This window comes from Ranitomeya imitator, chromosome 6 (assembly GCF_032444005.1).
Source record: "Ranitomeya imitator isolate aRanImi1 chromosome 6, aRanImi1.pri, whole genome shotgun sequence".
NCBI classification, from domain to species: Eukaryota; Metazoa; Chordata; class Amphibia; order Anura; family Dendrobatidae; genus Ranitomeya; species Ranitomeya imitator.
Genome location: NC_091287.1, coordinates 155,025,755 through 155,051,976, shown reverse-complemented (window position 1 = coordinate 155,051,976; position 26,222 = coordinate 155,025,755). Strand labels below are relative to the sequence as shown.

General features: G+C 39.1%; 1 protein-coding gene across 1 annotated transcript; it reads left to right on the top strand.

Annotated features, from left to right (window-relative positions):
- The first annotated feature begins 278 nt into the window (after window positions 1–278).
- TBX20 (T-box transcription factor 20) lies at window positions 279–26,222 on the top strand. Its single transcript, XM_069732475.1, has 8 exons — window positions 279–402; window positions 2,678–2,912; window positions 8,140–8,304; window positions 13,342–13,450; window positions 15,489–15,647; window positions 17,411–17,487; window positions 25,651–25,763; window positions 25,882–26,222. Exons 1-8 carry the CDS (start codon window positions 279–281, stop codon window positions 26,220–26,222), a joined length of 1,323 nt encoding a protein of 440 aa, XP_069588576.1.

The following is a 26,222-nucleotide window of genomic DNA, read 5'->3' as shown; positions in this document are numbered from 1 at the left end:
TCATGGCCTCCAATTGGCCAAGGGGAGATAGGATCTGTGTGGCCACCAAATTGAGGAAGGGGAGGCAGAGTCCACACTCCTGCATTCAGCACAGCTGCAGCCAGAGCTCTACACCCACCCTGGCTCCTCCACCTAGTGCCAACATCCCAAGGAGAGCAGCAGCCCCTGGAGGAGCCTCAGTGGCCATGAGCTGCTCCTAGAAGCCCCCTGGTGTCCATCCACTGCCGGCTTCTCAACACCACTTGTTGCATCTGCACCCGGCAAAGACACAGTCCAACATGGAGTACACAGCTTCTCCCAAGCCTCAGCTCTCCTCCAGGGCTAATGCCTTCTCCATTGCGGCCATCATGTCCAGCGGGACAGCCAAGGACAAGGACACTGAGAGCACAATCAAGCCCCTGGGTGAGTCCAAGATCAGGATGGAGGAGGGGAACATCAATATGGACACATGCACAAGGGCTTGGGGAGCCTAGTGATATACCATCTCTGAGGGATCGTGCAAGGAGTTAATATTTCTACAGAAAGTTACCTATAGTCTGTGCAAAATAGCCTGAAATGCAGTATCTATCTATAGACATATATATGTATATATACACACTTATAGTATGCATACATGTATGTGCATCTCTGTATGTATACATATCTCTGTATATCTAAGTATATATATATATATATATATATATATATATATATATATATATATATATATATATATATATATATATACAGGCAATTATACTTATATGGTAACCATATACACCTGTGTATGATATATATATATATTTATACACACACACACACCTAACATCTAAGCCCTGCTTTGCTCCAGCTACTTAGTGCGGTGATGATAATAAATGCAGAATGTATTCATTCACCAGTTTACACTATAGTTAGAATAAAGCCTGAGCCCGGAGCCGGTCCGGTGGAGCAGCCGGAGAGCCCCGGTACCGGCCACTGCCCGCCCGTTACAGGAAGCTTCTCGTCCAAATATCTGACATCAGGGCGAATCTGATGAACTGTGAAGCTGCAGGAATAGGGGCTCATGCCAAGAGGTTCCAGGACGGGCACTGCCGGCTATTCACAGTATTTGTTTTCCTTCATAAATGATGAATCCGAGATGTATTATTAGAATCTGCCGGGATATTTTTAGATAATTAGTAAGGAAATATAATCTGTTTATTATCTCTCTATCCCTATAGCACAATGCAGGTATATTTCCATTGGTCTCTCGGGCTTCATCACTCGGTTATTTCCGAGAACACTGTTCTGTGCCTTTCTTCCCTATAGCTTGGTATTATTTTTATCAAATTCAATCCAAGTGATATGTCACAATATAAAACCCGGAGAAATGTGAAGTTACAGAAAACCTGAGCTAAATCCTGCGGCCACTTTGCTATTAATTCTCACCTACGGTCCCGGGCTACAGGACAAATCCGCTCCCTAAGTGACTATCTGGGGAGAGACATCGTTATATCATCGCTTACCATGATAAATACCAATAAAGATTCCGAATCCATAAATCGTTATTCCATGTCAGAAAGTTATCATATATACAGAGAAACGGTTTTATTATCCCTCTTTGTATATATCATGAGTGGATAATTATATATATATATATATATATATATATATATATATATATATATATATATATATATATATATATAGTTAACTACTGTATATATATATATATATCTCATATAACACATATAGAGAGAGATACAGAGAGATTAGAAAGATAGCTATATATAGATATAGGTGTATTTATATATAAATACATATTTATATCTATACATATATAAATATATGTATACAGTATATTTATATGCATTCATATATAGAATTTTTATTATCTCTGTATCTAAAGCACGTTTATGATTAATTGAGATTGCAGTATTGTTATGAGAATATATAGTTATGTATTAATATATATATATATGGTAATATGTGGGAATGATATATATATATATATATCATATTGTATGTTCATAACAATAGAGCAAAACACTGTAGATATTTACTAAGGGAAACATACAATACAGGAGCAGTTCTAATCATATTTTCTCTTTGTTGGAAGCATTTTATCAACTACAGTAAACATATACACAGGAATATGTCTGTATAAAATGTGTTTGTTCAGCATCTCTTTCATTTTACTGTAGATAGATAACCATTTAATCATATTATCCACAAGGTTCACCGTGTATGTATATATATATATATATATATATATATATATATATATATATATATATATATATTTTATTTTTTTTCTGTTTCTGAAAAATATAAGAAATTCTTTTGTTTTCTCTCCTTTTAATGATTAATTAGCACCTCTTAGTTCTGCACCCTATATGTGCTCTCACTCCTCCCTCTTTACCTCTTCCTACAATGCTGCCTATTTGGCTATATATATATATATATTTGGCTACATATGAAGTAATGAATGGTGCTCTCCTGCACTTCCAGGCTGTGGTTATATTCCTTTTCAATCTACTTTATACATGATATCCCTCAATGACATGACATGAATGGACACTAATGCACAGTTTTATCTTTCTCATCTCCAGCCCAGTGCATTCAATTGCTTCTAAATGAGAGAGAGACTTTGCAGGACTGATTCCTGGTGTCTTGGTTAATTCTGTCATTTATATATTTTTCTTTTCCTTTGTGTTAGAACAATTTGTGGAGAAGTCATCATGTGGGCAGCCTCTGAGTGACATCTCCAGTGTGGACCCTCATGGGGACTTCAGCAGCAGCCCTGTAACTCTGTGCACTGAGCCTCTAATCCCCACAACTCCCATCATCCCCAGTGAAGAGATGGCCAAGATTTCATGCAGTTTGGAAACCAAGGAGCTCTGGGACAAATTCCATGATCTAGGGACAGAAATGATCATTACTAAGTCTGGCAGGTAAGCCTCAAAATTAAAAATTTAAATCTGTGTTTATTTTTTACCATTTGTTTACACGTGGCAACAATTATTACGTTTACAAATAAACAAAAATAATCATACAATTTAAATAGTCAAATAATTGTATAATATGGCCTAATAATACTCATGGAATATTACACAATAATATCTAATGATGTAACTTTGCTTTTTGGGTTCACATCACACATTGTCCCATGTTGCAATAAGTATGGAGAAGCAATGGAATGCATCTAATGGTCGCTCCACAACATATGTGTATTATCTTTGAGGCCCAAAGCATAAACAAGAAAAATCTCGCAATAAAAATGACAGCACATACGTTACACATCATTTGTACAGCTGACATGAGGCTCAGGGTCCATGGTATACCTCAAGAAGAGAATTACACGGAAATCTTCCAGGAAACACTGGCTGGCCATTTCTATTAACTAATCCCTACCTCCTAGTGAGATAAAAGGCTCATTCTGTTGTTCATACATTCCTATAGACAAACTTCACCTTTAATAACCGGAAAACATCCTTATATCAATATGGCAACAATGTACTAAAAAGCCCAATTCATTATGTTCATTTCTGAAGAGAACAATTCCCACCAGAGTTCAATGTAATGGCGACCCTATAATAAATGGAAAAATATGGCATACCAGTATGGAGGCCATATACTAATAAATCGGATGTTTATGCATCAACACTTTAATAACTAGAATATTTAGCTCCTAGATGTGATTTTATATACATATTTTATAAAAACCCAGACTAAAATCAATATAATGGCGACCCTATAAAAAATGGAAAAAAAATGATATACCAGTGTGGAGGCCATATACTAATAAATCGGATGTTTATACGTTAACACTTTAATAACTAGAATATTTAGCTCCTAATGTGATTTTGTATACATATTTTATATAACCCAGACTAAAATATGTGTGTTCCATTTTTAGTTTTGACTTCTGGGGACATTTAAACATGATATTTTATGCAGTTTATCCATGTTCATGGGGAATCTAATGGATATTAACCACTGCAGACTTAATTTGGGTCTTCTAAGACTCATCTACCCATCCAGGCAGAGGACACCAGATGACCACATGATCAGTCGCTAATGCTGCGTCTATTCAATGAATAGAGCTCGTTGAGCTCTGTGTATGGACAATATGTAAAAACACAGAAGGGAGCAGTGTTCAAGCCTTATAGATCTGGGTATACATATATTTTTTTTTCCTCTGACATGGTACTGAAGCATAGATGGAAACATCCCAGAGCTGATCTAATAGTTTTCTGTCGGATCATTCTGGTTATCTGGCGCGTTGGTTGCGCTGGACCAATCAACATGTTGAATGCAGTTTTTTTATGGGGCTATGGAAGAATGACAAGTGCACAACATTCACAACTATTTTTCACCAGTTATGTCTGATGCAAGAATAAAACAAATATCCGCCCACAATTGATATATGGGAACTCAGCATACTCCTCTACTTTATCTCCGGTGTCCCTGGGGCATCTGATCTGCTCTTGCAATGAAGTATTATTTAAAGCCAATGCACCGTACATTTAGGATATGTCAACAAATGGCAAAGTAGTTGAAAAAAGATCTTTGACTGTATAATTGACTTAAATAGGGTTCTCTGAAATCTACAGAAATAAGTCCAATTCTGTTGTATAAGAAATAAGTCCATGCTACTTGACTGTTACCAGGTTGATTCCTTCCTGATGCCAATCTCCCAAACTAATTCACAACTTTATAGAAAATTTATTTTTTAATATACGACTTGTGAACATAAAATAGGATGTTAAAATATATGTCAAGCTTATGTCCGGTTGTAGCATGCGTTTGCTAATCAGGAGCTGAGAACAATAATTCTTTGTCCGACATGATTAACACCGTGCTGATGGTCACTACATCATAAGTGTGTATGCATAGAGTTACGTAACCAGAATCATATATTTCATTTCTATATTATATACATAAAGTATTAGTTATAATATATGAAAAAATATATTAGAAATATGTCCCGAATTTCACAGTTTCTTAACTGTTGTGGTTAAACAAAAACACAAGTCCATTGAGTTCAATCTGTAATCCTGACCCATTGATGTTGAGGAAGACAAAAGTCCTTAGAGGCAGATGCTAATTACCCCACGTTAGCGAAAAATTCCTTCTTGACTCCAGAGATGGCAATCAAACTAGATATCAGGATCAACGCTCCATCTCCAGAATCTAGTACCTGCTACTAGAATCTAGTAAATGATATATTTTTTCAAGAAAGGAATCCAGGTTTTTCAAGAACTTGATCAATAAGTCGATCATCATAACATGCTATGGCAGAGAGGTTCATAGTCTCACAGCTCGTACAGTAAAGAATCATCATTTGTGATGATGATAATGAAACTTTATTTCCTCTAGATGTAGATCCGTGTTTCCCAAACTCCAGTCCTCACGGCCCCAGTAGGTCATGTTTTCAGGATTTCCTTAGTATTGCACAGGTGATGGAAGTATCATTAAGACATTAGGAATTTTCAGACCTGTGCAATACTATGCAAATCCTGAAAACATGACCTTTTGGTTTTTTTTTACCTTGAGTTTGGAACATGACCTTTTGGTTTTTTTTTTTACCTTGAGTTTGGCAAACAGTGATGTAGGTGATGCCCCCTTGTCATCTTTTCGGGCCAGGGTGTGAAATGATCATTAGAAAGATCTCTATACTATCAATATATTTGTACAATGTAATAAGATCGGCCCTAAGTCATCATTTTTCCAAACTGCATTTGAGAACCTGCCAAAGTCGTGTCTTATTTAATTCTAACATGTGTGAAGACTTGTGCCATATATTTCATTTTCTCATTCAAATTATGCACAACAAGCTGTGATAACTACATAGAAGAGCTGGTCCTACAAAGAGCTGCTTGTGAAGGCAATGGTTTGATCAGCTTCATATACCTGCTGTCAATGACTATCTAAAAAGATCATTTGATAATTTACTAGTTTTGTTGCTGCTAATTACAATTTATCCTAATTATTTATAACGCAGGATTGGGAGAATTTGCAGTTCTTTCCAAAAATTTGGTTAAATAAATGGCCCTATCTATGTCAAGCAACAAGCATTGGTACTAAAACAAATCTATTTTGTTCTGTAGGTTTAGGTGAACATGGGACAAAGTTCATGTGATAGAAATGTTGGGGTCCAGATGTTGAAACCCCTTGCTAGAACATAAGAGCTGCTCCAAAGCTTTGTACTCCTTTGTTCCCTTTCAATTGACCCAGGTTTCACTTGGGAGAGAAGGTGTTCTCACCTTTGCTGACCATGGTCAGGAATGTCTCCGTGTCTGGAAGTCTATCTTTCACAAAGCTGAGACACATACAGACAAACCTGACACTACAAGTTGTGTAGGCTCTATGTATAATATCTTAACTCATCTTTGATAATTTATGATATTGTTACTTTGGGGATCCCAGTTATGACTGCTTCCTTCTATATCTATGCCCCTTCCTTCTACATGAAAAAAACAAATTCATTACTAATTACTCAGAATACATGCATCATTAATAAAGTATTAATCCAGCATTGATGAACATGAGGATGATGATGATAAAGCATTGATATTATATAATAAAATAATGATGTAATATTGATAATAAAAAATTCTAATATTCCAAAGAATTTGCAAAAAAAAAAGTTAAAAATATATTTCAAGAGATGAATATAAGTGTTACTGCTTGTAGCCAGATCCAAGAAACCTTGGGGTTGTGCCGTTTGTATAACACTAGATATTCCCTCATATCTCATAATCTGACCCCTACAGCCTTAATGATTTGTATACATTTGTGGTAGTGCAGATATGTAACAATTACCCCTTTTATAAAGGTAACATGTCTGTAACTGATCTCAAAGTAGTGCCATCTCAATAATAAATATGAATAAAGGGGTTGTCCTGTCTAAGAAAAAAGTCTTCAGTCACTCTGTGATGACACGTGCCACATAGTCTCATCCAGCTTCCCTCAACTCTCTTCTATTGAGGGAAGACTAGTTGGCATGTAACTGTACATGTGGTCACATGACTGTCCACTCCCTCGGGGAGTACAGACTTTACGTCTTGTTAGACTGGACAATTCCTTTAATCCTTCATGCGATATGTTTCTGGCAGAGTGGGATTAATTCATGGTCCCTACATTTTATGGCAGTTTGATCCAGCTTTTTACACCCAACCGGATAATCACAGCACACAGAGTGATGTCTTAGTCTAGGCCTGGCATAAAGCAGCACAGTTACACGTCTTGTCCTTTGATGAGCCATCCATTAGAAATGTTCCTTTCATTTACCTCATGGCGAATAACTGGTTACGTGTGGAGTTGATACGACTTTCTTTTGATGTTGTGTGAAACTGATGATGTCAGAAAAATCTGCTAATAGCTTGTTAACATGTAACTGGGCTGAGCTGTGGAAGGAGGGGACTTATTTTTTTTTTATCTAGGAATTGGCAAGTGAACAAAGTATTTATTAGATATTTACTGGTAACAATCCATTACTTGTGAAATGAGTTATATACACTGCTGCTGTGAAAAAGTATTTACCATTTTTTATATTACATATTAGCCACATGTCACATAAAATGTGATAAAAGACAACACTTAATGTATGACAATGTGGGAACACAACAATAAATTATTTTATACATTGAGCATAAAAACCGTGTACCAACTAGCCCTTTATTACAAAACAGCATTACTCCATTAAATAAGTATTTATTTGAGCTCCCTTACTTCTAATAATTAAAGAACAATCTCTTCCATCTGGAGTTTTAATAAGAGAATGGATTAAAAAATAATTCTGCATGGTAAACTCTACAGGTTATAGCAAATTGGAAATAACTTCTTATGTTTATAATTAAGACATTTGAATTTTCAATTTATTTATATAAGATTCATTCACCTGTGGTTTGAAATTTATTCTGGAGCTCTTCAATTTCCTAAGGGAGCAATGAAAATAATAATAATAATAATAATAATAATAATGATAATATATAGTGTATGAATTATTACGGTAGTTACTTTTTATGGCGACTCTACACTGTAGTAACCTTTGCGGTAGAAATGTTTTCACACTCTTACCGCCATGATTTGCATTAGTATTATTATATTTACAATTCCGATTTTAGCGTTATTATTTATGACCATGCTATTTTCACATTTGCTTGTCCTTTTTAGGAGGATGTTCCCTACTATCAGGGTCTCATTTTCAGGAGTTGATCCAGACGCCAAATATATCGTTCTAATGGATATAGTACCAGTAGACAACAAGAGATACAGATATGCCTACCACAGATCATCTTGGCTGGTGGCAGGGAAAGCCGATCCCCCTCTACCCGCTCGGTGAGTGATAAAAGTACTAATGACGTAATAAACCAACATCAGAAATGAGATAATTTAGGAGTTTACAAAATCTGGCCAAGAAAGTATCACAAATGCCGCTACAGCTATACATCGCTGGAAATTCTTTACTCATCACAATTAATAATTACTAATTACATTAGAATTTGCACCATAGTTTCCATTCCATTTTTTGGTCCTTATCGATTTGGCCCTTATCGATTTGGCACTGGTTTTGGCTGGATCACGATGCTTGATGTAACATTGATCAGTTTTTGGGAGAAAATGGTGAAATAGTCTGATGACAACTGATACTTGATTTTTGCATCAGTTTTGCCATCACTTGTGATCCATTGAGTTTCATCAGACACAAGAAACTAAGCCTAAGCAATGGTTACACATGAAGCATTAGCTTCATTCAAATTAACTTAATGGATGTCGATCTTTGGGGACAATTTTTTCTTGTAATAAATGAATGTGATTTATATTAGAAATATTTTTGGCAATTGGGTTTCATTACAAGCTTTGCACTGTTTGCCTTCTACAGCCTTTGCACTGTCTATTGTTGGCTGCAGAATGAGTTAACTAAAACACTTACTGCAAAAAATTATTTTTAGTTCTATATACATGCAATATATATATAATCGTCTCCAGAAGTGGACAAGCCCTTTCTGCGCTAGGCTGCATATACTCATTTTTTCCATACAGCAATATTTCTGTTGAAAGATTTGTGTTTTGTGGTTTTGTAGATTCCAAGTTCATCCATGATTTATACAAATGTCTTTCTATAGACACTATAAAACCATTAATTTGGACATTAGAATGATCCCAATTTACAAAACAATCCAGGTACAAAGTAATATTAAGATGATTCCACTTATAATCATGAAAATGCTGGGAAAATCTCAAACTAAGCAATAATGAGAGGTTTATATGGATGTGGGGCTATTCCACCACATCCATATAAACCTCTCATTGCTCTACAGTAATAATATCTTAAAAGCATTCATGTGCAGTTAGTGTATGTTTCCACAGATTAGTGCATCAAACTGTAATGCTTGTGAATAAATCCATGAAATGAATGGAAAAAAATATAACAAACTGAGAAAAGACATAGAGAAATAAATATAGAATAGCCTAATAATGCATTTTATTATATATAGTTTAGATTATGCTATGGGACCTCGCACAGTGCAATATTTTGCATTGCCTCCTGTATTAGTTGTATTGAATGTACAGTACAGACCAAAAGTTTGGACACACCTTCTCATTTAAAGATTTTTCTGTATTTTCATGACTATGAAAATTGTAAATTCATACTGAAGGCAACAAAACTATGAATTACCACATGTGGAATTATATACTTAACAAAAAAGTGTGAAACAATTGAAAATATGTCTTATATTCTAGGTTCTTCAAAGTAGCCACCTTTTGCTTTGATGACTGCTTTGCACACTCTTGGCATTCTCTTGATGAGCTTCAAGAGGTAGTCACTGGGAATGGTCTTCCAACAATCTTTGTAACAACCCTACTGGCATCACTGCATGGCCTCCCATCCCCACCTGCATTACACTCAAACTCACTTACTTCTCTGGGCCTTGTTGTGAATTCTCTCTGCTGCCAGCTCCATGCTGTATGCCTCATGTCTGCTGTTTGCTCTGTGCATGCTCTGTCTGTGTGCATAGGGGGGCTGCGCCGGCAACTTCTGTGTCTTATTTAGTCTGTGTGCACCTTGCTAAGGTGTCCCCGGCCAACTGCCATGAGGCTTCCTGTATTTAAGAGATCCCCACCCATTGGTGGGGGCCTGTGCAGCTTACTCCCTCAGTCAGTTCTTAGCTGCTGAGGTGCCAGGCCCTGTCTCTGTTACTCTTATGTCCGCCACCCAGGGGGGGCGTTGTACCCTGGTCTGTGTCCTGTGTTTGCCATCCAGTGGGGCTTCGTACCCTGGCCTATGTCCGCCACCCAGAGGGGCGTCGTACCCTGGCTTGTGTCCATGTCTCTGTGCCTTGTCCTGTTCCTGACTTTGTCTTAGCCTAGTCCTGTTCATGTGTCCATCTATATCCCTGCCTTGGTTTCCTTTCCCTGCTGTGTGTACTCTGTATCTTGCTTTGCTCTGCTTTTGGCTCTGCTCTCTGCAACCTTGCTTTGTTCCTTGCTCTGCACTTTGTAGCTTTGCTCTGCTTTCAGCTCTGCACTCTGTGTCTTGCTTTGCTCTTTGCTCCTTGGTCTGCATTCTGTGACCTTGCTCTGCACTCTGTGATTTTGCACTCAGCTCTGCACTCTGACTTTGCTCTGCTCTCAGCTCTGCACTCTGTGGCTTTGCTCTGTGGCTCCGCTCTTTGCGGTTCTACCTTGTTCCGCTACTTGCGGTTCTTCCCTGCTCCACCTCCTGAGTCTCTGCTCTTGGCTCCGCCTCCTGCATCTCTGCTCTTGGCTACACCTACTGCGTTCCTGCACTTGGCTCTGCCTCCTGCTCTTGGCTCCACCTCCTGAGTTTCTGCACTTGGCTCTGCCCTCTGCTCTTGGCTCCGCCTCCTGCATTTCTGTTCTTGGCTCTAGCTCCTGTGCTTCCGTTTTGCATCCGCTCTGGTGGTCTTTCTCTACCTATTCATAAGTCCTCATTAAACCTGACAGGGCACACCTGTGAAGTGAAAACCATTTCCGGTGACTCCCTCTTGAAGCTCATCAAGAGAATGTCAAGAGTGTGCAAAGCAGTCACCAAAAGGCGACTACTTTGAAGAACCTAGAATATAAGACATAATTTCAGTTGTTTCACACTTTTTTGTTAAGTATATAATTCCACATGTGTTAGGCTGGTTTCACATTTGCGTTTTTTGCCGCTGGGTTTTTGCGCAAAAAAACGCATGCATTTTTTTCTATACTTAACATTAAAAACGCGTGCTTTTTTGCATGCGTTTTGCCGCGTTTTGACGATGCATGCGTCGTTTCTATGCTTGCGTTTTGTTGCGGAAATGCAACCTGTAGTAATTTCTAGCAGCGTTTTTTTGTCGCAAAAAAACGCATGCGTTTTTTGCGGCAAAAGAAACGCATTGCTGTCTATGTAAACGCATGCGTTTTTAAGAACATGAGTTTGCATGCGTTTTTAAACACATGCGTTTCAATAGAAAAACACAAGAATACACACTGATAAGCCACCCCCCCAACCCTAACCCTAGGGATCCTAACCCTAACCCTAGGGATCCTAACCCTAACCCTTAGGGTTAGGGTTAGGATCCTAACCCTTAGGGTTAGGGTTAGGATCCCTAGGGTTAGGGTTAGGGTTAGGCTTAGGGTTAGGATCCCTAGGGTTAGGGTTAGGATCCCTAGGGTTAGGGTTAGGGTTAGGATCCCTAGGGTTACTAGGGATCCTAACCCTAACCCTAGGAATCATAACCCTAACCCTAGCTATTTCTGTTTATAGTGGGTTTTCTAGTTGATTTTGATTGATTGGCATCTGTCACACACTTGTCATCATGCGTTTCAAAAACGCAAACGCGGTAAAAAACGCATGTAAACGCTTCAAAACGCCGTGTTTTTTTACCACATGCAAAAACGCATGTGTCTAAAAAACGCAGCGTTTGCATGCGTTTACATGCGTTTTTTGCACCACATGCGTTTGCGTTAAAAACGCTGCGTTTTTTAACGCAAATGTGAAACTAGCCTTAATTCATAGTTTTGATGCCTTCAGTGTGAATGTACAATTTTCATAGTCATGAAAATACAGAAAAATCTTTAAATGAGAAGGTGTGTCCAAACTTTTGGTCTGTACTGTATACTCTCGTACTAAAGAAATATATTATTTACACTAATGCGTGTACAACCTAGCAGCGGAAGGAGGTATGGTCAACACTTTGCCTTTTTCACTTTATGGTAGAGTTATAAGTCATAATAAGCAAATGCACAATGAGATCATAATGATACTTAGTCCCAAATTTTGCAAATCTGATAAGAGTAATGTCATTTTTACAAAAAGAAAATTTGGGAAGAGCCACACCGTGTGGTAAATGTAGCGTTGCTCCTTGTTAAACAGCATGGATCCAATACCATTGACCACTGGAGAAAATTGAATAGAGATGAGCAAATATCTTTGGCTCCCTCTTTATTCGGCAAGTTATAGTGCTAGCCAAATAAGCTGCTTTGGGAACCTGGATACCTGGAGCGCTCCCGATAATCAGGTGTTCCAAGCCGCAGCTATATGTGTCGCGGCTGCGTGACAGTCACAACACATGCATGGAGAGTCTGTGTGTTGTGCTCTCCATGCATGTGTTGTGACTGTGAAACAGCTGTGACACATGCAGCTGTGGCACCGGACAGCTGATCATCGAGAGCGCTCCAGGTATCCGGGTTCCCGATGCAGCTTATTTGGTAAGTGCTATGGCTTGCCGATTAAGAAGGGAGCCGAATTCGCTCATCTCTAAAATTAGCAAAACAAAGAACGAAAAGGATCCACATGTCCGTATGGATAAAAATTATGTAACTTTATTTCACATGGTTCAAAAAAGTTGTCCAGACAATTAAAAACCATTGCCCATTCTGACGTACGTTTCTGGCCATTTCTATGACTAAGGGCTTCGGCCAGAATTGGCAATGGTTTTTAATTGTCTGGACAACTTTTTTGAACCATGTGAAGTAAGGTTACATATTTTTTATCCATACGGCCATGTGGATCCTTTTCTTTCTTTTTTTGTTAATGTCATTTGTATATTGCTGTTGAGGTCCATATGTCATCATCAGAAAATTTGACCAAACAGTAATATTATTTATGCAGGTTCATGCCAAGATTACCATCCATTCATAAATTCATGGAAGGTCCATACTAATTAGCCTCGCTCATGCAAAAAATAATTTGAGTGAATTTGTTGAAAGCTGGAGGAGCTTAGGGAGGATTTACAACTGACCAGCAAAAGCTAGCGATGCCTCATCGTACGATTCTGAGATACCGACACACTTGATATTATGGTTGAATTTGACTTTCCAATTTGTCAGAAAAGATTTGATATCATGTAAATTTGACACAGCCTCACACTTCTATGCTTCCAGGTTATATGTCCACCCGGATTCTCCATTCACTGGGGAGCAATTGTTAAAACAAATGGTTTCTTTTGAGAAAGTGAAGTTGACAAACAACGAACTGGACCAACATGGCCATGTAAGTGTGTACATTGCTGAGCACTAAGACCAAGGTCACATACAGTGCAGGCACCAAAATAACATCAGCACCATCACTGAAGATTGCATTACTCATCCAGCCACAAGTGCTGGGACAGATAAAACAAAAATGGAGAGGATAGTGGCATTCATAGTGTGATGTGATTAGAGGAGGAAGCATGGACAGCTTTACAATCAGCCGAGATAATTCTGGGTCTTTGATAATTGTCAAGCATTCAGCACATATGTCTTTAGAATTTTTCAGCCTAGACATTTACAATGTTTGCAGTTATTTCCTCAGCTGGAATTTTGGTCCTGATAAGAGTATTATTATCGCCCATACACAAAGTGTATTTTTTTTTAAAGTTTCAACTTTATGAGCATTAAATCCAATTTCATTGTATCTCTTCATAAGTACAACGGGAACCATGGATGAAGGAGATTCTACTACTGCTCCATCCACACCGTCCTAGAGCTAAAGAAACATTCCCATGTGGGACATTGTAAGGCCTAGCTCCCAAGTCTCAAAGTTACAGTGATTTACTGTACAATTTCCAAAATCCCACAGTCATTTGCTGCAGAAAAATCCACATGAAATCATGGTGTAGAATTTAAATCTGCAGAATACTCATTATCACGTGGGTTTTCATTGCGGTTTAAACGTAGCCTTAAAGGAGTCCCACCTCTGGGACCTGCATTGATCTCAATACAGAGCGCTGTCTTGCATGGCTGAGAATGGAGATGTAGCCAAGCAAACATACAAGCTCTCATAGAAGTGAATGGAGATAGCAGTGCAGTGCATACATGGTCACCTGTCCATTCCCATTGCCAAAAGATGGAGCTTAGAAGTAATACCCAGATCAGATATTTACAGCAAATCCCATTTTTATTAAAGTCTGAGATAGGAATACTCCTTCAAAGCAGTTGTCTCATCAAGACCACTGAATAGCTGTTCATATGATCCAGCATGATCCGGAGCCACTTTTACAGAACAGCTCTTTATTCTGAGTGGAGGTTCTCTTTAAGGAGGTCCTTATTCTCTAAGATAGCATATGGATAGGGGCTGTTGCAGTAGAACAAAATAGAATTCCTTAGTTCTGTTAAGTAGTTCAGCCATTATATGTTGGTTCTCTTGATTGCATTTTGGTATTTGAAAGTTTAGAATTCAATTATTCTGGTGCTTTATTGTTTTTAAAGGGAACCTGCTACTAGGTTTTTCCCATATAAAGTAGGGCCAGCACCTGTCCACCCTTTTATATAGGATTCTAGACTGTTGTTTATATGTCCCCAATACGTTGTGCAAAAACAGACCCTTTGTTATGCTCTCCTACAGCGTGGTCCAGTCCAATGGACATCACTGGTCTTGATTGGGAGCCTTCTTGCGATCGCCATACTCCTTCCATGCTTTATGTGGATGACGCATCCTGCACCATGCACAAATTGTCCCCCCTAGCGCTCCAGCACCGGCATACTTCTATCTGCCCTGCTGAGGGTCGAGCAAAGTATTGTAGTGCGCATATACCGGCGCTCTTTGTTCTTTCTTCATGCATGCGAATTACAGTGCTTTGCTCGGGCCTCGGCAGGGCAGAGAGAAGTGAGCCTGCGCAAGAGGGGGATGGAGGAAACTGTATAATCGTGCAGTCTAAACAGGCCGCCAATAACCCAACAAATGAGCAAAACGCTCATTCGTAGATAGAGATAGAAATAATCTTTTCATTGGCCCAGAAGTTCATCTCTCTTGGGAAAGCATCGTCCTGTGCGAACAGAACCTGTGCAGGCAAGAAGAAAGGCAGATCATTCAGTGTACATCTGAAGAGACCCTGTATAAGCAGGTTGTTACATTACTGCAAGTGGGCGGTTGTTGAAGACTGCGCCTCATGCGGTGTAAATGCACCTGTAGCATCACCAGCATTTGTAGCAGATGAATATACACACTTATTTTTATACTAAAATATATAACACATGCCATGTACGGGGTGATATTCAGCTTTACAAATATATATATATATATATCTATGTCTTATGTTATTTTAATGTAGATTATTCTGAACTCTATGCACAAGTACCAGCCAAGGGTTCACATCATCAAGAAAAAGGATCACACAGCATCTCTGCTGAATCTCAAATCTGAAGAATTCAGGACGTTTATCTTTCAAGAAACAGTCTTTACTGCTGTTACAGCCTATCAAAACCAACTGGTAAGCCCATTCTCCAATTCTACATAGGCATCTATTAACTCACAAGACAGGGGGTTGACCCATTACAACAAAATGCGTCCATGTGTCGTGGTAGACAATATGGATGATATAGATTCCATACTTGTGACAATCCTAATAACCAGAGTAGTGAGCCTCTAAAAAGAGTTGAGAAGCCTCCACAGACATTAGACGGACAAAGAAATGGGCAGGTGCGTCCACATTAATATGCATATCCCGCTTTGGATGGGAACCACTGACTATCTTACCGGTATGGTTGTATCTTCACCCAATGCTCACTGTTAGAAGAAAGAATGGTAAAATCTATTGGATATTCCTCTAACCAATTCTTTATTTTGCTTTACGATAAGTGGCATTGAAACCTACTTGCAAGCACTTCTCTTTTGCCCCCGTGGCATTAACATGCATGCTTGGAACTTGTACTGCTTTTATATTTATCGAAGAGTTAGAGTGATTTTGCTTCTTAAGAATGGTTCAAAATATCATCTTATATGTATCTCAGGCAGGAATGTTTTGGATCCAAGAATGTTCAATGATAGACATTCTAAAGACAAACCCAAAACATAAGAGTTTCCTCTAACGAAGTCATGTCAAAGCGTATTATGAATGTTCAAGCATGTAATATATGAGTGTTGCAAGCTAGAAATACACATTACCCCAGATCAAATACACCATTATTCATAAATCATTAGAATAAGTACATTTTCTGCCCTTTTCACTGCTGTTGCTAGGGATTTGATTGAATTTAGTTTTTCTTTATTGGATAAAGGATAAACACATTACACTTTCAACAAACTATCTCATAATTTAGGATTTAAAGGTCAGGTTTCAATCTAAACAGTCAAACCACTTTGACAGAGTTGAAGTGCAGGTCAGCGGACATGCTTAAAGATGGATTTTGATAGATATTTGTATTTATTGCCTGATAAGTCAGACATGCTAAGCAAAGTCTAAGATGATAATATTTCCAGAAAAGAACCATTGCAGTTGAGCTTATCCATGTTGTTTAAGAATTCATCAGGAAATGGTGAAAAGAATGTAAAAGTAAAGTCTGCCATTTAAACACTGACCTGAAGGAATAATGTGGATACAGATCCAGAATCGATAGTGGATGATATATGGATACCCTCTTTCAAGGTGTATGGCCCCGCAGTAGGCAGAAGGCAATGTTTTATTCCGTTTTCCTTCTTAATAGACAATAGAAAATGTGAACAGTTGACACCTGCAATCATTATACAAATGCAATATGAATATATAGAGAAAATCTTATTTCCAACAAAGTCATAATGTTTTGCATAAATAATTTTTCCATCAAATGCCCAGACTTTAACTGCTGCGGTCACTGCCCCTTCCCTGAAATAAAGTGCCATCAGTGATGCTCTTTTCAGGCGTTGGGCTAGCCCCTGCGTGCTGCACAATGTGCACAATGACAGCGCGCTGAGATCAGCAGTAAAGAGCCAGCACCAGAGCGAGTTGTTAATAACTGTTGTAAGATGAATTCCGAGCCTGCAAGTGCCTCATCCCCAAGGGTAATTTGTAAGTCAAGTATATTAGAAAGTAGTTTAGACTATAGCATTTAAGGATGAAAATTAAATTGTATTTTGGACCACTCTTTGAATGAGTGGTAAAAGTAAAGATAATATTAGGAGTTTGTGATCTAAAAATGAAGGTTAATTGATAAGCATGCTTTAGAGGGGTGCTGATTTACTAAACTTGAAACCAATGTGTGACCTTTATCTTCACAGATAACTAAGCTGAAAATTGACAGCAACCCTTTTGCTAAAGGATTTCGAGACTCATCCAGGCTTACTGATATTGAGAGGTAATGGGAACTTCTGTAATTAGAATTTTTTAAAATTATGTTTTCTCATTGCTCTTCATACACTTTGCAAGTCATTTAAATTGAAAGAAATCTGTCATCAAGAATGAAATCCCCAAACAGTCATGAACGTGTTATCCAGGATGGTAACAGACTCTCAATTATGTTACTCTACTCACTAGCAGGGGCAGCATGTAGAAGAATCAAAACTTAAAAGGCTTCATTCCTAAGCCTGTATACAGTCTTGGTGGTTGAGACGTTCTCCAGAGATCTCAGGTTCCTTGCTTGACTGAGGTTGGCTACATTGTCTAAAGCCACCTCTGGTGGCATCTGGCGCATATGATGAAGAGGACAATGCATCAGTGGGAAACGGTTCCCACCCTAGACAGTAGGCTCGTGGCTGTTTCAGGACCTATCTCCTTATGACAGGTTCTCTTTTTGATTGACTCTATACAATAGTCGAAAAAATCCTTTTAGAAATATCTTTGAATTAGTAGAACCGGGGTCTCTCATTCAAGACCTTCATCTATTATTCAGAGTAGAGCACCTCTTGCACGGGAAAACCCAGTATACCCATGCATTAGTCAAAAAGCACATTTATTTCAATTGGTCAGTCTGTTCATGCAGTCCCACCATTGAAAAAATGAACACTTGATATTGCGACCACCACAAATTACAGCTAAATGCCAATGGTAATATCAGTGGGACACCCTGTGATCAGTCTTGTTAAAAAGGCCCTTCCAACAAAATGGGAATGTACAAAGTTGACAGTTTATTTAATTTTCAATAATAAGATCGGGGTTCAACCTCTGCGACTTGCAGCAATCTTTAGAATAAAGTGGATGCAGTGCCGATGTAGACATGCACCGCATTCGCTGTTTTTTCCGGCTATATAGAGGTCCCTTGTCATGCATCATGTGATGGTGGTGGGGAGTGCAAGGGCGCAGGAATGGGGATGCAGCCTCCACCTTGTGCTGGAGATTTCTTTTGTTTGTTTTTTTCTCAAAATTAACCACAAAGGTCAATATTTACTTTATAAAATTATTTTATTTTGTCCATTCCATTTCAAAAGGTCAGGAGCTAAACAGAGACATAACTAAAATGAGACAAAGGTCACAGCAAATACTGTTGTAAGACCAAATACAAATGATCAAGGGGGAAATATGTGCCAAAATACAGTTATTGTTATTACCAAGCATTTAGGGATTTCATTTTTTTTAATCAGATTGTACTGTTTTACGATATGTCAATCAAACATGTCATAAAAGTAACATTAATGGCAGTTCAGTAGCTTTCACCCTCTGCCATGGCATTCAGTAAATGAGGGTGGTCTCTCCTTATAAATGAACGGGAGTCATAGAAATTGCTGTCACTGGTAACGTTCTGTAACTCCTGTTCATTTCCATCAACAGTTTAGTGTAATCCCTATTACTGAACAGTCATATTAATGAATATCTAACTGGAATTCATCTTCATTTTATGCTATTGAATATGTCATCTTTTGATTGAATGTTCAGCCTGAAAGCCATCTTAATAGGATCAAAAGTTTGTGTTGATTAACAAAAAAAACTTTATAGAAGTCGGACCTCATTTTTTCTTATACAGGGTTCCTAATAGTTTTTAAAAATAACAAACTCGTTACTGGCAGCCGCTACTGGAGGACATGGAGCTAACTGCATACTGTCATACATTGAACTCAATGAGAGGACAGAACAAAGTAAGCTCCCGCTAATGGCGTCTGCCGATTCCGTGAATGCCTATTCATGGCAGTTGGAGCTCTGTATTGGAAAAACTGAGTTACTATCATGAAATGATGAGTAAAAATGACACAATAAAACAAGGTGCAGATTCATGGCATACACATAAGACAGCTGTTGGATGAACAGATATTTGACAGCTATCTTCTCCAACACTTCTTTCAGTGAATATCTAGAAGCAAGTCTGATGGACCAACACGATTTTTTTTTTCTGTTGGAGAAAAAAAAACATATGCCTTCAAATGAAATCGGAGGCAAACAGAGGTACAGTAGAGACCCTCCTGATTTCTATGGCAGCCATAATACGGCAGTGTGCATGAGCTCTTGTCAAATATGCATTTACCAATAAAATGGTTCGTTATAATACGCACTCATATAAAGTATTGATTAAAGAAAAACGTGTAAAAGATGCACCAAAACTGCAAAGTGTCGGAGTATATTACTTAACTACCAAATTACATGTGACCACATGCAGTACAACACCACAGAGGCCCAAATTTGGAGCAAACATCAAAGGGAAAACGGTTTCCCATGGGGTCTGTGAAAGAAATTAATCACAATGATTGGGGTGTAATTATTATTAAAGATAATCCATCAGCAGACTTTTGCTATGTAATCTAAGAGCAGCGCGAGGTACAGACTGAGGCACTGAATTCAGTGATGTGTCATTTATTAGGCTGTGTGATGTTGTTTCAATACAATGAATGTTTTATCACCAGGACATTATCACTGCCTGGACTACAGCTCGTAACAACCCCGGTTTGAACACACCCCCTCCTCTGATAAGCAGCTCACTGTTGCCTGGTGTGGGCGGGGTTAGCATTCTGAGATTTGCCTCATGCTGGATCTAAGAACTCTGATTGTGTCACAACTGCTGCACCCACTAAACTAAATGACACATTGTTGGAATCAGGGTCTCTTTTCCTACATTATGCTGCTCTCAGATGAGGTAGCAAAAACTTGGTGACGGATTCCCTTTAAATCATCAATCAGGCATTTTTTTCTTATCTTACCACTGGAGTGGTATCACTAATGCTAGTCCCCTGTCCCTAGTAATATACTTACCAGTTACAGCCTTCTTCTGATATCGGTGCCAACCGGTCATCTGGTTGTGACCTGCTGGATTGCTCCAGTGTTTGCTGGGTGAGCTGGACGTTTCCTCTCAATATAAGTCTGTGTCAGATTGAGACTATTGTACATTGAGAGCCTGTAATCTTTACCTCTCGCTTCCGGTCAGTCAGCAGTTGCGGTCATAAGATGGTGGATTTGTGACGAAAAGAGCAAAAGATGGTGGCTGGTTAGTATTTTACTAGGGGCAGGGAACATGCATTAGTGATACCAGTCCGGCGGTGAAATAATTAAAATTGCTGGAGTGGTGCTTTAACTTTCGACCATTTTTGATTTTTAGAACAATACAGTTTATAAACTAATCTAGTCACGATTGCTACTACTGTAAATAGGCAAATGGAAACCGGTCATGTTAGGGAGTCCGCAAACAACATCTGACAAGTATTGGGAAGGCTGTTCATCATCTATCACAGCACAGCACATCTAATATGTCAATTATGCGGGCAGGAATAAAGGGGCTGCGTATATTTCACTACAGTCCTTCTCGGCCGTGGCCTATACGTTTCATTTACAAATGTTTAACACAGCCTTTCCCCTAAACAGCCTTTAGGGAAAAATCCAAATCAGATCAATTGATCTTTAGAGACGCAAATGGAATTAGTCTGGAGTCAGTTAGTGCACTAAACCTCCCAGTAATTGGATTGCTTCTTGTAACAGATTAGCATCAGCTCCTATCTGAAACCAGCATAGAAGGGAAAATCTGAGGCAAAAATACGTTTTTTTTATGACACGATGACAGAAATGGCAGAATTCTGTGCTAATTGAATATTATATTAGGAATATATAGGTTTTGTCTAAAGCCTGAGGGTGAAAAAAAATTAGGAGTCATTTACTGCAATTCAATTTACTAAATTGTAAACAATTACTGCACAATTTTATCGCCGTTTTAATTAAACATCCAATATTTTCCAGCATCAATCGAGCCAAGAACATAGATCTGAAATCTCAAAGTGAGTTACTCACTAAATGACAACTTTACTTACCGGTGCACTCTTTGTTTTCTCCTCTTGGTTTGCAAAATAATACATTTCAAGACAGCTCATGCTATTACTTAGTTTGTCTCCTTCACTCGAAAGCAATTTTTCATTTTTGCATTTTCATTTTTTTCTCCTCTTCTTCCCAAAGCCATAACTTTTTCTATTTTTTTTCCCTTCGATATATATATATATATATATTTATTTATAGGTTTGATTTTTGCGGGACAAGTTGCAGTTTTGAAAGACACTATTCATTTTACTGTACAATGTACTAAATGTAAAAAATTTCATCTAGGCCGGGTGAAGTGGTGAAAAAGATGCCATTCGGACATTGTTTTTTTGTGTTTTGCTCTAATATTGTTCATTGTATAGTAAAAATGACCTGGAAAACGGGTTATCCAGGTCTATATGATTGTGGCGGTAACAAACCTGCATTTTTTTTATTGAAGTGCTGAAAAAAATTCTGAAGTAAAAAAAAAACCCTACTTGCCACCATTCTCAAAGTCTCTTAACATATTTTACTTTTAAATCACAGGAGCTGTGTGAGGACTTGTTTTCTGCATGGCAAGCCAATGATTTCATTGATACCAATATGGTGTCAATAAGACATTTTAATAGATATTGTATTTTTTAGGGTGGTGTCGTGACCAAGAAAACTTAATTCTGAAACATACATTTTCTTTATCACTACAGTGTTTACTGATCAGGATAATTAAGTTTATACTTTGATATATCGGACTTTTTAGAGATGCGGTGATACCAAATATGTTTTTCTTCATATCTTTATTTTTAATGGAGGAAAGTAGGTGTGATTCGATTTTTCATAGTTTTATGTTTTTAATATTTTTAAATCTTTTTTACTTTACTTTTTACTTTATTTTTTAGTCCGTTCACAGGATGGTAGTATATGTCATGCAAATCGTGGTCTCCTTTGAAGCTCATCTTATAGAAGAATTTCATATGAAGACCAAATGGAAATGACAAGGGCCTTCTTCAAGCCCCCACCTGTCATATCATCTCATCTGCATCCCACAATCGTATCAGACCGATGGGAGCTGGTGTGCACATTGGCTGTGGCATCATTTTAATGCTGCTGTCAGAGAATGACAGCAGTGTCTAAATGGTTAAAAGCCTCAACTGCAACTCATCTTTGGCCATTGCTGTTAGAGACCAATGCCAGCTTTTTTATATTGCCGGCATCCTCTGTGCTTGGACGTGATCTCAGCTCCAGAGCCCCCTTGAGTGGCTTCCTAAGCGTTGGGGCGAAGCATACACAGCCTGCGTGGTTCTGACTGAATCCCATGCACTGTATGTCAGTGTATCAGCAGGTTACCTCAACCATGCAGTGCACATTGCTGAGGTCTGTCAGACGTTGGTTATTGGCACACAGCTCTTCTGTCTGTCAGCTGGTTCTTGTGTGTTCATTAATGTTGTCAGTTTTCCTCAGTGTACAGCACAGACACACAGGAAAAAAAAGCTGACAGGGCAGAAGGAGCTCAGGGACATCGGCACTTCCCCTCAGTGTTTGTCATACAGCTCCTTCTGCCCTGTCAGCTGCTTACTGTGTGCTCAGTAACATCTGCACTTCTCAGTGTTATTCTGTCAGCTGCTGGCTCCTGTACTGCTTGTGAGTGCTGAAAATTCCAGCAAATATGACTCAGGATGTTCAATAACACTATGAAGTGCCGATATCCCTGAGTTCATAGGAACCAGCTGACATGGCAGAAGGAGCTGTGTGGTAAACACTGAGGAGAAGTGCCGATGTCACTGAGCTTTTACTGCCCTGCCATGCCTGTTGTGTGGCATACACTGATAGAAACTGTGGACATCTCTGAGCATATAGGAACCAGCTGACAGACAGAGGAACTGTATGCAGACAACCAAGAAATGACAGATCTCAGCACTGTGCCAAAGACTGAGGTAACCTGCTGATGCACTGACATAGAGTGCATGGGATTCAGGACTGCACATGCTGTGTAGGCTCCGCTCCCACTCTTAGGACCGCGTATTCAGTGTGTTTGGAGCTGAATACAGATTTGCTTCAGAGACAGCATATGGCCACATCTTCTAGAAGGTTTGTGGAAGGTTTTCTTTTGAATTTAATTTAAAAAGTTTATTAAAATCGCTTACTATGCATTATGATTTAATAAAAATTAAAACAACAGTTATGCTTTAATTTGCCCTACAGTCCAGTGTGGGGAATATAAAGAATTAAAATCCATGGATAAGGCAATTTCTCCAGACCCTCTTGGTAGACCATCTACACTCGGGCTCATAATTTTGAATATGGTATTTGAAAATGGGCTACACCATTTTGCTCCTAACTCTGCCATTTCTTACCTATAAATGATAGTGGGAGAGCTGGACTAAAGGTACCTTCACACATAACGATTTCGTTAATGATGTAGTTGCTTTTTGTGACGTAGCAACAATATCGTTAACAAAATCGTTATGCGTGAAAGCGACCAACGATCAGGCCCCTGCTGGGAGATCGTTGGTCACTGGGAGTGATCAGGACCTTTTTTTGGTCGCTGATCACCCCTCTGTCATTGCTGAATTGGCGTGTGTGACGCCGATCCAGCGATGTGTTCACTGGTAACCAGGGTAAATATCGGGTTACTAAGCGCAGGGCCGCGCTTAGTAACCCGATATTTACCCTGGTTACCATTGTAAAAGTAAAAAAAAAAAACACTACATACTCACATTCCGATGTCTGTCACGTCCCCCGGCGCCAGCTTCCCGCACTGACTGTGTTAGCGCCGGCCGGCCGTAAAGCAGAGCACAGCGGTGATGTCACCGCTCTGGTTTACGGCCGGTGCTTACACAGTGCATGGAAAGTGACGGCGGGGGACGTGACAGACATCGGAATGTGAGTATGTGTTTTTTTTTTACTTTTACAATGGTAACCAGGCTAAATATCGGGTTACTAAGCGCGACCCTGCACTTAGTTTCCCGATGTTTACGCTGGTTACCCGGGGACTTCGGCATCGTTGAAGACAGTTTCAACGATGCCGAAGTTGTTCCCCTGATCGTTGGTCGCTGGAGAGAGCTGTCTGTGTGACAGCTCCCCAGCGACCACCGAACGACTTACCAACAATCACGGCCAGGTCGTATCGCTGGTCGTGATTGTTGGTAAGTCGTTTAGTGTACCGGTACCTTAATGGACCATGTCGTCTCAAAATGAATATGAGATCGGTCTAGCAATACTGTATGGGCGCAATTTAGTTGTGAAATAATCATGAATGCATTAGAATAATTTGACAAAATAAGTATATAATTATATGAATTATGCAACCTGAAAAAGTATAACTAATTGTGAGCCTTTAAAAGCACAGGGCTTGATCATGGTAATAAATCTCCATTAGAACGTCTATCCATGTACAAAGAATTTCTTGATTCTCACATTCGATTCAAGAAGGAATAAGCATTGACTGACAGTGGCAATCATTCACAAACATAAAGAAATAAAACAAACAGTAAAAAATAAGTATAATCTTGATAATTGTAAGTAGGCACACTGCCCCCTTTTACTGTAAGGAGAAGCTTTACAATTACAACATGAAATAGATGATTAATCAAGAGACTAAAATTCTAAAATCCTAACAATTAAAATACAATATCAGACAACTTTTAATTCCAAAGATCTCCACCATTATATACTCACACCTACCTGTTCTCTTAGTGCCATCTAGTGGGAAAGCAATGATTACTACATTGCATGTGCACGGTATTTGCTATGTGGTTCGTGGAATGAAGTGGATTCCTCCACAAAAAAAAGCCCAAACTACCTATATCTATAGTTATACTTAAAGGGGTTCTCCGTCCAAATCGATAAGTCTGCAGTTACTTTGCATGACTGCAGACCTATGAATCCCCCAACGCACGCACGTGTGCTGAGGGAATTTGATGATTTCTGATCCAGGACTGGAGGGTATTTATGCGTTATACATACTCCTGGGCAGAGCACGTCCAGTGGATGAGGCCTCACTCCATACACTTGTATGGAGCGAGGCTGCGCCCCAACTAGTGATGTGGCCGTCCAGTGGGCATGGCCGACTACACTCCACATAAGTGTATGGAGTGATGCTATGCCCATTGGATGGGCTTTGGGAGCATGTATAACGCATACATACCTTCTGCATGGTGCATGCTCTGGGGGATTCATAAGTCTGTAGTCACACATAGTAACTGCAGACTTAGTGATTTGGGCCAGACAACCACTTTAATGACCACTGATTTCCCCATCAAATAGTACACTAATGCTTTCTGCTGTATTTGTAACCAGCTAATGTTTTACTATACAGGGAAAGTGTAGAAAATCTTATACAGAAACATTCATATGCAAGATCTCCAATCAGGACGTATGGAGGAGATGAGGATGTTTTGGGTGAAGATGGACAAGTTGTACAGAGCAGAGGTAAGATAAGAGTCAGACAATGACAACATGACAATGATTTTATGATAACATATGCAGAATTCATGTATATTAGATTTTAAGTTTAATGCATTCTCATATGCATCATTGTGTTCCATAGGATCAGCATTTACGACATCTGACAACTTGTCGCTCACCTCCTGGGTATCCTCCACAACAGGATTCTCTGGATTTCAACACCCACAAACATTGACGGCGTTGGGCACAAGCACTGCTTCTCTTGCCACTCCAATCCCCCACCCAATCCAAGGATCCCTGCCTCCCTACAGCCGGTTAAGCATGCCTCTTACACCTACAGCTCTTGCGACTACCATGCAAGGAAGCGGGCCTACGTTCCCTTCCTTCCATATGCCCAGGTATCACCATTACTTTCAGCAGGGGCCTTATGCTGCCATCCAAGGACTGCGACACTCCTCTGCTGTGATGACCCCATTTGTATGA